The sequence below is a fragment of the Hylaeus anthracinus genome, unplaced genomic scaffold (genome assembly GCF_026225885.1).
Source record: "Hylaeus anthracinus isolate JK02 unplaced genomic scaffold, UHH_iyHylAnth1.0_haploid 11994, whole genome shotgun sequence".
Taxonomy (NCBI): domain Eukaryota; kingdom Metazoa; phylum Arthropoda; class Insecta; order Hymenoptera; family Colletidae; genus Hylaeus; species Hylaeus anthracinus.
In genome coordinates, this window is record NW_026534341.1 from 10,875,120 (window position 1) to 10,888,699 (window position 13,580).

Sequence of the window (13,580 nt, forward strand, 5' to 3'; positions counted from 1 at the left end):
AAAAGTTGTCCGGGTGCGAGAATTAGTGTATTGGTGTTCAGTGATGACGAAGATTTTGGATAAGGTAAGACAAGAAAATTGAGGTGGTACTGCGGATTATTATTCGATTGCACATGTATATACTTATATGCACAATTAAAATACAGAAATGTTTAAATTAAAGTTTGTTTCTCTTGTTAACTTTATGAAGTGTATTTTATTTTGTATACTTTGTATATTTCAAATATTTATGCTTTTCATCATATATATTTGAGTATAGTTCGATGTCGATATCTTGTTTCTGTAGCTTCTATTAGATGACCACCATTCAAAATGATTAATCACTCGTAACCCGATCTAGTTGGTGTAAACTCGTCTTTTTCCCAATTTTTATTGCGTAATCGCACGCGCTTGTTAATTATATCCTCCGTCATGCCCCCTCGGTGTCTTAGCCGCGTCAATTTTCATTTATTAAGTTTCTAGATACCGGCTCATAACGAGAATTAATTAACAGCAGTCGTTAACGGAGAATCTCCTTAACCTCTAGTCGCGCAGAGAAATTTATATCTATGTTCGCGCGTATTCGTTACTTTTTATTTGACTTTCATCGCGGATTGTATTTACGCGTGTTACGGGCGCTACTTAGAATTCTAATTAAACGCTTTAATTAACGTGACGCGTGCAGTTCATTAGAGCGAGGCGCTCGTGCGGGGATCGTAAAAATTCTTCAGGAAATGACAAGCTTCTCGAGCCGCGCGGCGTGCCATCTTTACTTTACATTCCGAAACGAAAAACCCCCTTTTAAGTTGCAATTCTAATTTCCATAATAAATACAATGTCTTTTAATGTTTTCTAAATATAATTTGAAAAAAATATAGTTCTGTGTTAGTAAGGAACATGATTAATATAATTTTCATGTTATTTAAATTCAAGTTAACTTGTAAAATGTTTGAAAGACACGGCTCCTCAGAAATATTCACAATTAGGTAAGAAAGGAGTAATTAGCGATTAGTTACCACTGTTACTTTGTACACCTCTCACAAAGGCTTTAATTTTCTTGAAAACTGTAATGATATTAATTTAGCGAGGCTAGACTAAAACACCGCTAAAATAACGACTAATATGAAGGTGAGAGGGGGGGGGGGAAGGAGGGAGGCACATGAAAAGAAATCGCATACCGCCGCGACGGCAGTTAAAACAGAGTCGTTCTCGTCTCTGCTTCCGAATCGCGGATATTTGCATACGCGGCGCCCATGCTCGCCGAAATGACCGTAACAGCTTTATTTTTAACTACCCTTTGAAACGATGCCTCAGAGAATTAGAAAATTATGCGTAACTGGATTCTGTTAATTCTCCGGCTCGCGTGGAACTTTTTACAAGGACGAGGTTTGATTAGGTTGAACAAGTAAAGTGAACGAGTACAGTTAGCTTGTTGTATGCGAGTTAGGTTAGTTAAAACTTTGAAAAAACTTGTTGAACTCATAATGAATCCAAGGATTCTACTCTAAATTTTTTGAAGCAATCGAAGAGGCTTGAAAATAATTTGAAAATAATTTGAAAATAATTTGAAAATAATTGGAATTGGAATTAATATTAATAAGAAATGATTCCAATGTCTGGGTGTTAATTTGCAAAAAATTATGTAAAACTCCATCATTAACTTGTTTATATGAGTTCTACTATAAATAACAAATGAGCCACTAAGGTACTGAGTCAAAAATGATCAATAAATATCAATTAGACTTCAAATTAGTTACAAGCCTTAGACCCAATTAATAAGTAACTATCACTTTACGTTACATCGCTGGTACTAAAATATTTATACACCATAACACGTTATTAACATTTAACCACAGCCTATTAAAACGTTTTTAGCACTGTACGCTTTAATTTATGTTCCTCTTCAGATAATTTATATGGTTCGAGGCTTCCACTCGCGACTCGTCGATACTAATTAGTCTTCCAGCTAAAACGTTAACAGAAACGAGTCCCAGACACTTTCCTTTGACCTAAGGTGAAGTCAAACGCGCAGTTCCTTGGAAAATGCAAATACGTCGATGCTATCGTTCGCGGTATTAAAATTTCCCTCGCTTCGAATCACAGTTATTTTCATAAATCATCGTATCCGGCGTTCATTTATCCGAGATAACTGCTAGGCGGGTGATAGATGACTAACATCGAAAATCTTTTAGAGGCTTAATGCTAGGTGCACTTTACGGTATCTGCAGAGGCGATAATGATACCGGCGGCGGCGCGTTTAAGCACCACTTCCGCGATGTTTTGTCGAAAAATAATTCTTACGTCGATGATTTACACTTAACACTTTGCTAGACCGCGAAATTCCTGTCATTGTGGTTGGCATTAATTAGGAGGAAAGATCGTAGCGTAGAGACGGGGAATAATTGCCAGCGATTTCTAAAGTAGGCCTGAAACGTTTAGCTTCCTGGATTTTGAATTAGAAAGTTGGTTCGTACTCTGAACTCATTTTTAGGGACACCTTTTACTAGTTTTAATTTTGATTCTTCGTTTATTTTTCATTTTTGAATTTAGTATTATTGAATTTAGTATCAGGTGAAATATTTTTGTATACAATTGAAAAATGCTTCTTCTCAAGAATATAGTATGTCGTACCAACATTCCCTAACATTTATCGTTCCCCCTTGTTTTAATTCCTAAAGTAAGAATTTCATCTACAGAATCTGAAGAAGGTAAAATCTACAGACAAAAACGTCCCTTAAAAAATTTCCCAATCAAAAAATGTAAATCACCCTTCCCCTAAAATCCATATTATTATAAACAATGGCACCTCCCGCAGTAACGTACTCGCGAAACGAATTAAACCCGATAACGCAAACAGGAATTTTCCGTGCATGGAGGGTGGCGATTCTATCAAGAGGGAAAGTTACCAACGAAAGTAAACGGTGCACATAATTGGCAATACACTCGTCGCATTAGCATTTCGCCAAGAATTCACGCAGAACAATATCGGCCCCGTGAAATGGTATTTCGTTAAGGGTCGGCCGCGCAGGCCCTGTCCTTCGTTTCAATTCACTTTCACGGGTGGTTAATTCGCGAAGAATGCGCTTTGTCTCGTTTCTCGTTTCGGCGGAATATACAAAGTGCGTTGAATCGGACCCGCCGTCTCTGGAGTTCATTATATTTCGACTAATGAATCAGCCTTGTCCGTTTCGAGCACGCGAAAATATTTGCCTTCGCCCGGACGAAATGCGATGAAGGACAAAGGGCCTTGCTTCGAAGGGGGTAATTCGAGGCTGGACGATTGTTCGAAACGTTAATTGTTGGCAATTATAGTTCGTTTAAACGACTGACCGATGTCGTGAGATGAAATTTCAGTTGCAAGAATTTTCTAAGAATTTTGGAAGGAATTAAAGTGATGATTTTGGGTTTAATTTTTCTTTAGATCGAATATTCTCGAAGATGAAGCAACGTGTTTAATTAGTCCCTTAGTTCGTACCAGAATTATTTGGAATTTTTTTTTATTGGGCAAATTTTAGCTTAGAAGCAATTATGCTCTTCGTTAATATGAATCTTGATTATAAAATGAGCCGTTCACTGTACAAATCGATTAACTTCACTTTTTGAAAAATCTTTAATTATCAAAGCACTTGGTATAGTCAACTTTTTATGTTTATAATAACTTTTCTGAATAATAAAGATTGACACAATTAAAAATTCTTTTTACAAATGAATAATAAATAATTTATTTCATAGGTCATATCGATCGCATTTCTCAATTTTTTGTTTTATGAAGTTAATCGATTTGTGCAATGAACGGTTCAATGTGAACCGTGTGAAATATGAAACTCGAACGAAGGAGGATCGAGTAGACTTCATGCAGTTTGCGTGCACAAGGGTGTCTACTTAATGTGCAGCTCTGAAGATTCAGAATTATGATTGAATAACCCTTCCATCTGATCTGACCCCTTCCGATCTCCACCCCAAGCAACTTTATCTCGCAAGCCCTGTATTCATTACAAATAATAGGCCATTTCCTCGACAACCACCTCGAATACGGTACGCGTGTTGCTCGAGTGGCGTTAAAATAAGTTACGCGCGTTATGGCTCCCACCCTTCGATCCTGGCAACCCCTTTCTCTGACTTAACGAAAAGGCGCCATATGCTGCGAAATACTGTCAGAATGATAAAAAACGAACCATCTAACCCTACATAGCACATTATTTCTGACCTTACAAATGAATTATACAACGATAACGAAAGATGAATCAAGAGTCAAAATAATATTCTACAAAAGGAATTCAACACTTTCAAATCTAACATGCAATCGAAAGGTGACACGATCATTTTTTACCACCAATAAAAATGTTCCAATGGCCTTGAAATTAAATCCAATAATTCTATAAATCCAGAAGAACCTTCGAATAACTTCAAGGTAATTTGAATGCTGTCATGGAAGAACGTTTAAAAATGCTTCCAAGCAGCCTTTTACGTTCCTACGCGGAGAGGTATGCGAAAATTTGAATAACGTCGGTGGAATTCTCGAGGAAGTTACGGGGAAACTCTCTTATCGACAGTCACGAGAGAAGACTTCCTTTAAACTTCTCTTTTATTCTTCTTCTCGGTGAACAGCGTTACGAAGAAAAGTTGGCGATGGATTCGCGGCTAAGGATAATCCGAGACGGGGATGTAAAAAAAAAAAAAAAAAAACGGAATCTAATTGAAGCCGGTCTTTTGTGTACTTTCTTATCACTGTAGAACGATTTTATAATCTTTAAGACCATCCTCGGTGAAGCAACATTTCTTTTTACCCTGAGGCTGGTGTCTATTGAGTCAGACTTTCCTTATGGAAAAGGAATGGGCAGACTTCAGACGTTTAAAAACAGATTATATACTGCGATTAAAAGAGAATTTGATTTATATGCATTTTATGCACTTATAGTAGAGTTCACCAGTTTATTTTATTAGGTTATGTTGCAAGAATAATGTTACTTTGTTCTTTAGATTATCTAAGTTGTCGGATGACAGTTTCCTGTGTTTTCTTAGCGCACAGTACACAAATCAATATTTACAATACTTAAAATAGTAAATGACTCAATTAACAAGAGTGATTTTTATTACAATTTTTATCTAAAGAAACTTCCACTTCGGGGTTGAAATAATTTTCAGAATCAAGTCTTTTACTCCGTTTCGGTATGATTTAATACACTGACAGACAGATTCTCGTTAGAAACTTCACCGAGGGAGGTATATCGTACGAATTCCAATGTCAGTCTAGCTCAGCACGAAAATTTCTAATTTTAATCCGAGAGATTGAAATTTTACCTATTCCAGAGGGAGTATCGCGGCTTAAATAGAAATTGTTGGGAGGGAAACGACGAAGTCTAGCCACGACTATATTCCGCGTGCCGAGATAAGAAACGAATTTCTCTAATTCTCGCGCTGATTTCCAATTTGGATGGAAATTCGGTAGATCCGATCTGCAAAAGTGGTACCCTCGCGTGCCACCGAAAATTGTGTCGGTGTTCGTGACCCGAGGAACTCTCGATCGAGCTCTGCGTTCCACCTACTTCCTTTAAACTTCCAGAGTTTTCGCTTTAGAAAGATGTAGCATAATAGCAACCCTTTCAAATATTGCTTCGACTTGTGGATACTGCAATGTACATACTATAATCGAAAAGAAACACGCCACGATTACAATTAAATTGAATAGATGAACCTCTCTGATACCTATAATTCAACGTACTCAAAAATTATCGGATTCACTTTTGGAATCTAAAATACACAAACCCCGATTTAAATTAAATTTAACAGGCTCGTTTGACGTTAGCTAACATATTCAAAAACAAGGATTCGAAACGCTGCTGAACCCTAACCCAAACCCGGTTAATGAAGGGGAGGTTAACCCATACTAACCACGAAAGAACGGTTCTTGAATTGTAGGACGAGCGGGTTAACCTGCTCGGAGTGGGTTACTAGTAGAAGAAGACATCCTAGACATCCTAGATATCCAGACAAGTCAAAGATATGTGAACTTACAAGCAATAATCAAATCAAATGAAACTAGATTGTTTAAAGTGTACGAGTGTATAATGAATGTAGGACACACACGTTCACTACACGTTCTAAGGCAAGACTGCCGAATGTTTATCATTCGCTCGGTTGTCACAGTTGCTAGTGTTGGGGTTCCCACAAAACTCATAACATGTCCAGTCAAAATAGGGATTCCTTCAAGTGACTGTTTATGCCAATACATGTACTATTCGTCCGCAAGGAAAGGGCTGGGCAAGTGTTTACGTTCCCGTTCTGCTACACAAGTACAGTAAACGAGTAGTAAATACAAGTAAATGTAAGCACTTGCATGACCTTCTTCTCGCGGATGGACAGTAGAGTAGAAAACAGACAATATTGAAATAAAATTGATTACCGTTTAGAACCATGGTAATAACTGGTTTTTACTGTATTATTATAACGCGCATACAACCGGGTTAACCGGGTTACTCGGGTTACAGATGTCTTGTGTTACCTGGTTAGATGGGTTATTTGATAATACGAAGTACCGGAACCCGGTACAGGTTAGGGTTCGAATTCCTGCTCAAAAATTACAGAACGGAGGAACAAACTTGCGCCTGGAATCTAAAACACCCACACCACAATTCAAATTAAATTCAACAACCCCAGCCTGGTAGTGGCCAATAATTCATCATATCAAAAACTATCCCCGAAAAAAATACACCTTACCCTTGGACTAAATAGCCCCTCTATGAAAGCTATTCTCTCCACACTCGGCAATCCATCTCGCGGCGTTTTCAATTGGAACTCGCGGCAATCAATCTCGCGGAGTCGCTCAAGCTCGATTCATCGCGGGCTGCATCGATAGGGAATAAATAATTTGAACGCTCCGCGAATCCCCAGTATCGGTCTCAGCGGTGGCGTACAAATGGCGCATAAATCAACGCGAGATTACATCCGCGGTGTATTTTCCGTTTTTCCACTCTTTGCCAAGGCTTGTTTTCGTCGCGATGCTTTATAGGCTGGCAAATGGAGGATGGCGGGAAAGGCGTGGATCTCTACGTCAGATGCAGAGGCCAACAACGGGCCCTGTCGTAGATCATTGTTCTCCCGTGGCGCGCGATTCTCGCCCACAATTTCGAATCTACCCCTGCCGCGCCCACCGAAATAGATTAAAATGGAATAAACGGGATTATTCGGGATATCCTGCCGCTGGCTGCGAATTTATGCGCTCGCCTAAGACCTGGTCTCGCCGTTTTCTTCATGGGTAAACATTCAGGTGGAGGAGAATATGTCTAAGGAATTTGTCTCGGGATTTTTAATTTTATTGGTGTTTTAAATGGAGATGTATTTTTAATTAGGGTGGTAATTAGGTTGAGGATCTTCTGTAATTGTGGTATGCTACCGGGAAGTGTACTCAGAGTGTATAAAGAAAGCATTTCGTTGAAATGAAGCGAGGATGTTGATATATTATAAAATGCCTCTAAATCACCCTCACTTTCTTAAATTTGTTTTCCTAAAACAATAAATATTTAATTGCAACCACCACGAACCTTACCAATTTTACCTCAAACGTCCCCCACTAATCGTTAAAGTAGCCAATCCGAGACGGTTGAAATTTCAGTCAGAATCTCGCGTATCAGAGGAGTGTTGGTCTTTCGTTCGCCTACTCCCGCAATGCTGCGCGCGAGATAATTCAGCGGATTCCGCGAGACCAGTCTGGATAACCCAGACGAAAGCGATTACAGTCGCTGGTAGGCGCATTGTGGGCCGAAATGACATAACACGGAATAAATCACGGGAAAGGAGAGAACCGTGATTACGGTTAGGCGAACGCGCGCAGCCCATTGCTTCGGGTTTACTGGAGGGATCCTGTTATCTGATACGAGCCCGCGAGACGGCGTGTCAAATGCAACAGCCGTATACTCAGCAAACGGCTACATTTTTCTTCGTCTTTGATGTTGCGCCGCTTTGTGCTACGGTAATTCCATTACGGGACTGTAATTAATCCCCCACCGCCAAGCATGCATCGTCCGGTCATTACTGGCCGCGTTAATTGCGTCTTAACTCGGTTTCACTCTGATTAATTTCATTCGACCGGCAACGAATGCCATTTTTCAAGCCATTCTGCGAGTGTAGCGCGCAATTGCGGTTGTGTTACGATTATTGCAATTAGGTTTGGACTTCTATGGTCACGTTAGATTATTTCTGAGAATATTGCACATTTCTATCTTAATTTATCAAATGATAAGGGCAGGAAAAGAGCTGCGAATTCTTCTTATACTTTTCGCAGAATGAAATAAAAATTCATGGAGAGCGAAACTCACCTTGTTGATTTGTCGTTGCAGTTTCGTGATCGTCGCTCGATCGCGTTGCGCAGCGATCCGTTCCGCTTGCAATGCCTGCTCCAATTCTTGCACTCGTTCCTCCAGACTCTCCTGAAACAACAAAATATTCTCTGTTAGCTAATGTTCTAATATGTCATCTAATTTAATTTAATAATATCAGGAAGATACTTCAATTATTCCATCAACCTATCAGATATCACTAATGCAATCAATTTGAACTACGAGACATCTCGTCCAGGAAAAATATTCCTCCTATAGGAAAAATATTCTGACTAGATAAGAAGACTATTGATGACTATTGATGAACCTTTTCGAGATTGTCCTTTTCATAGCTATTTATATAACGAATATTTGTGATTTTTTTAAATTTCTATCATATTACGAACGAAGATTGAGAATGAACAGACAGGAACATTTTCTGTTATGGAATTGGTTATTGAATGTATACACGTCGAAGTCGAGTGGCTCATGGCCCCATCGGTAATTGCTTCTCCTGCTTCTCGAAGGAATGTTCTCTGCGGCCGGATTAGTGGATTTCGGCCAGAAACTACTGCCAGCTCGGTTTCCGTGCATTGTTACAGCTACCACGAAACCGATTTATCAAAACGATTAAGAGAGACATTTGGACGATGCTGGTGGATAAGGGGAAATGGACAAAGCTGATCTCTAAAGTTTGATGAGGTGATTTCACTCCATGTACAGAGCTTACACAACAAAATTGTTTTCGAGATAAACTTTCCCCATTAAAACCGTTAGGCTTGTCTAAAAATTCATCTTATCCAACGCACCAATTAACCTTGCGTTTCTTTTACTCCAAAAAATTAAACACGCGTCATTGGAACCTACAGTCAATCCCATAAATATTCACACCCTTAATGTCTATTGAATAAATTTGTCTAAATTAAATTGTAGGTTTAATTTTCGAAATAAATTTATATACATAATTATAATGAAATATTTATTTAGAAACATCAAATCCATCATTTAATTCGTATAATTTTCTTCAATAGAGAGTACGAATATTTATGAGACTGACTGTATCTGGACCTACTAGGTATCGGAAAGCACTCGTTCGACGATAAGCTCCGCCCAAGCTCGAGCTCCTCAAGCTCCAGCGTAGTAATCTCGACGACCTGGTCGGACTGCGGTTCGATTCCGAATCACGCATAGATCGAAAGCTTACTGTCGACCGTTTCTCAATTAACTTTCCCATCCGCGAACGCAACGCAACTCAAAACTTTCCCTGTAACTTTCACCAGGATATTCCTCCCTTCTGTAATTCCTGTTGCTCGAGTTTTAAGCTGCCTTAACAGGGGCTTAAAGTTCCTCGAGAGATCACGCCGCTGCACGTGTACTTAGAGATTACGCGAACTCAGATGGGCTATTCGGATTTCCGAAACCGAGAAAATACCACTCGTGCCCAGTTGGTTTCGAACGAAGAACTGCGACGCCACACTCGTTAAATGTTTCCGCAACGCTCGAACATTTTGGGGAAAGGAAACCGTGGTTGGTTCGTTCTATTGCAGCTCGCGTTGCTGTTTCGGTAAACCGAATGCTTGTGGGGACGACTGTAGAACAAACGGTAACAATTTTCAGCGACACTTGGCTTGTTAGCATCGAACCATTAGTAGATAGAACTTAATTTTTATTTGCGATAAAAGTTGGAAAATGTTCCTATTTATGGGATACTGTGTATTCATAACTTAAGGGGTGGTTTTATACAGTGAACGATGAACCATCTTCGGGATTTTGTTTAACACGTTGACTGCGACGTTCGAATTCGTGGTTGCTACCAGGCGGCGGAAGGAACGGAAGGAACGGTGGGTAGCAACAATAGAGGTTGAGAAGCAAGACGGCGGAAAACATACTTTTTCTTTTCCAAGATTGAAACGGCCGAGAAGGTAAACAGACGGGCTAATGATGAGCCCATATAGCAAGTTTCAAGTCGAAACATCGAAAATTCAAGGGTGTGAAGCGTCCTAAAAGGAAGAAAGGATGAAACGCACACCGTGCGTCCGCCGCCGCTGTGGCGAGAATTAGAGAACGCACACTGTGCGTCTTCCGCAATCAACGTGTTAAGGAAACTATACGAAGGATTATAATGAAACTATTTGTGCTTGGCAGTGTACTAATGAAGACCCACATGAATTTTTACATATAATTTGTTCGAATAATGTACGAGATATTAGCAATGTTTCCTGTATAGTGTAATTCTAGCCCACTTCACCTAGTATTCAAGAACTATAGTCTTTACCAGAATTAATTAACAAATCTCGACAATAACTTTGATATCAATACTGAAAGACATTTAATACCTCCGTTACTATCTCACCCCAAAAAGTATGCATTCATATGCAAACCAGCTGGGAATTCCCAAGGAAGCCTTCGAATGGCAATTTCTGTTTCTCCTGCGATAGCTTCTACCAATTCGCGTCTTCGCCAAGGTATTTCTGGTTATCAAAAGCGCTCATCGCGGCCGTTCGAACGGAATGGTAATGAGTGCCGGTCTCCCAGGGCGGTTGGTCGCGATTTGACCATAAGTATCGGTGCAATCCATTAGATTCGAGGCGATGCCGACGGTTTCAGGGGTCTTCGAGGCGCCCAGCGACGCTTCCACGTCGCGCGGGGGATGATTCGTATGCGGGGGCACGTAGCTGCAATTCACCCTTTCTAACCCCTCGGCGAGTCCACGTTTTAGTACTCCACGCCGATCCACGAGTACGCCTGGCCATTGTTTGTCGCGAGCGAATAAAATTATACCGGGTGTGCCGCCTGTTAATGTCACGCGAACTGACCGGACGTTCCGAGCATAAATTCAAAGAAGAATTTTGATAAAATTTAGTTGCCACGTGCGAATTGGTGAAGTTAATTAATTTTTACGTTTTTCTTTAGGTGCGCTGAATATTTTTATTTTTAATGCATATCAGGATATTCCATTACAAATATAATGAAATTTAAAATAGAAGTTCGAAAATTAAATTCGAATTGCAAAGTAGATATATTATTTTGATAGAAATCTTGTTTGGAATTAAAAGATTGCATGAGTGAGTAGTTTGATGCAAGTGTAGCGAATGAACAAGATAAACTTAATTGCAAAAAGACACAAAAATATTCAAGAAAAATTTGCGAGTACGGTAATCCGAAAGGATTTTTACTTCCTCTTAAGATTAATTCGCAAGACACCCAGTATAAAGATACAAGGGTTTCCCTGGCCGCTTTCGCAAACTTGTAAATCTGTATTAAAGGGTTTCCGGAATGACCATGGCTGACATTATCGGGGGAAAGTATTGGTTTTCCTTGGATTAATGGCGCGGTCTGCGCTGTGAATAATTATGAACCAGTCAAGTCGGAACAAACAGGAAAAGATTTAAGGCTACGACCCCCTCGTCGTAATTTTCACGAGGCCGCCACGAGTCTGCGTACTTTCTTTCAGCAAACCTTCAAGGTTTTCTTCAAAACAACCCATTCAACATAATTTCAGAATCACGAATTAAGTATTAATTAATACATTAATTACACGAATACAGAGATTTTAAAATGGCTGCTGTTTAATAGAAATAATACTAAACATGTGCGATCCCTAAAGTCTAGACACAACCTTACAGAAATAAAACATGTTAGCTCGGAATTCAATTGTGATAACCTCGGAACCCAGGAATTCGATAGTGCACTCCTAAGGTACACTCTTCCCTATAGAATTCGATTTCATCCAATAACCCTAATACCAATAAAAAGGAAAACCAACAAGAAATCCACCTAACGTTATTATTAAATCTAAATCCACTTAGATTCAAATCAATGCTTCTCCAGGACCTCTTCTCTATTTCCTCTCTCCTCTCTTTCAAAACCAGCTCTTTATGTTCCCTCTCTTTCTTTAACTCCATCCCATTCTAAACTCTTTCAATGAGTCCTTCCTAGCTTTCAAGCAATACAAAATTAATTCAACCTGTCCTCAATGCATGTGTCCCTAAAATAATTAACTCTCTATGAGCTTGTGTAACCTTCAGGTCACAATACATCGACATTTTAGTTAATAATTTTATTTTTTCTATAAGATAACGTATACATCTTAATTATATAATGTCAAAATGTAATAATATACAAAATGGCTCGCAAGTTGTCTAAAAAAAACAAACAAACTCGGTCCATAGAGGATTAACGGAAGAGGGTTTCCACGGCATCCCACGTGCAGTGAGAGCGTCTGGTTGCGTGTCGTGCGTCCGGAGAGGCGGACATGCGCAATTATAACAAGCTGCCCCTGTATAACTAGCCCTTGTCTTGTGCGCCCCTCAGAATGGACGAAAGGGGCGTCACCGTGCACGGGGATCCATTCGAAGACCCATAGAATTAGTACGGGGACTTCCGGGACGTCATTTAAAGTACAGAACCGCCGCGATGAGCCCACTCTATATGCAGAGATTCCGTTAAATTGCAAACGCCCATTTTCCAGCGTGGGGAGGCGAACGAGGACAAGGGTAAGGTCCCGTCCGCGTCGCCCTCGAGTAATCAGACGGTTAACTCGATCCAGGGAACGTTTACGGGACGACAGCTCGAGCCGATTTTCTTATGCCCCGGAGAAAACCTCGTGTCTACGATCATCTCGCCGCTGCATGCTCCTGGCCTGGTCAGAACCTCCTCGGGGATTGTTAATCTCGGCTGGGGATGAATTTATTTAATTTAAGCGAGAAGAGATTAAATCGTGCCGGAGGATACATTAAATGCGCTCCAAGATCTAGCAGAAAGTCATATGTTTAGTAGGTTGCGTTGTATCGAAGTTTACGAGTGAGAAATAAGAGAGAAGAGAATGTTTTGGATGCTGGGTGTAACGACGAGAGAGATGGTCATTGGAATCCCAAGGGTTGGACACTGTTGGGAAAGGGACGTCAATGTCCAGAGGTCCTTGGATCTAAGAGATTACGACCACAGTGGTGCTATAAAGCATTTTGTTAAACGTAGGATTGAGACGTAAAGATGTGAATTTAAAAAAAATATCACCTTATAGGGGATGACAAGACGGAACTTTGTTATATTTACAGTTTATTCTTAGGGTGCTTCGTTTCGAAAATAAAAATTGAAAAGTTCGAAGTCCGTTGTAAATGTATCCCTCTGGAAGCGACTTCCAAATCATGGCTTGATAGCGACGGACGAGGAGATTTAATAGACTTTCAACGCGAAATATGATCGCTTTGCATACGCAAGAGGTCGTGGGCAAAGGCAAGGGGTGTCCTTTGCAGTGCGCCAGCCACTTACTCCAAAGCGACTTAC

At 40.0% G+C, this 13,580-nt stretch overlaps 1 protein-coding gene across 12 annotated transcripts in view; it reads right to left on the reverse strand.

Moving 5' to 3' along the window:
- Window positions 1–13,580, reverse strand: part of LOC128888529 (uncharacterized) — a 382,487-nt gene that overhangs the window by 101,233 nt on the left and 267,674 nt on the right. For all 12 annotated transcript variants that reach the window (XR_008460283.1, XR_008460284.1, XM_054145475.1 and 9 more), the window contains exon 5: window positions 8,295–8,405. Coding sequence is in view for 10 of the 12 variants with exons in the window: in XM_054145475.1 (XP_054001450.1) it covers window positions 8,295–8,405 (111 nt within the window). In the remaining 2 variants the exon portion in view is untranslated. The remainder of the gene's footprint in view (window positions 1–8,294; window positions 8,406–13,580) is intronic.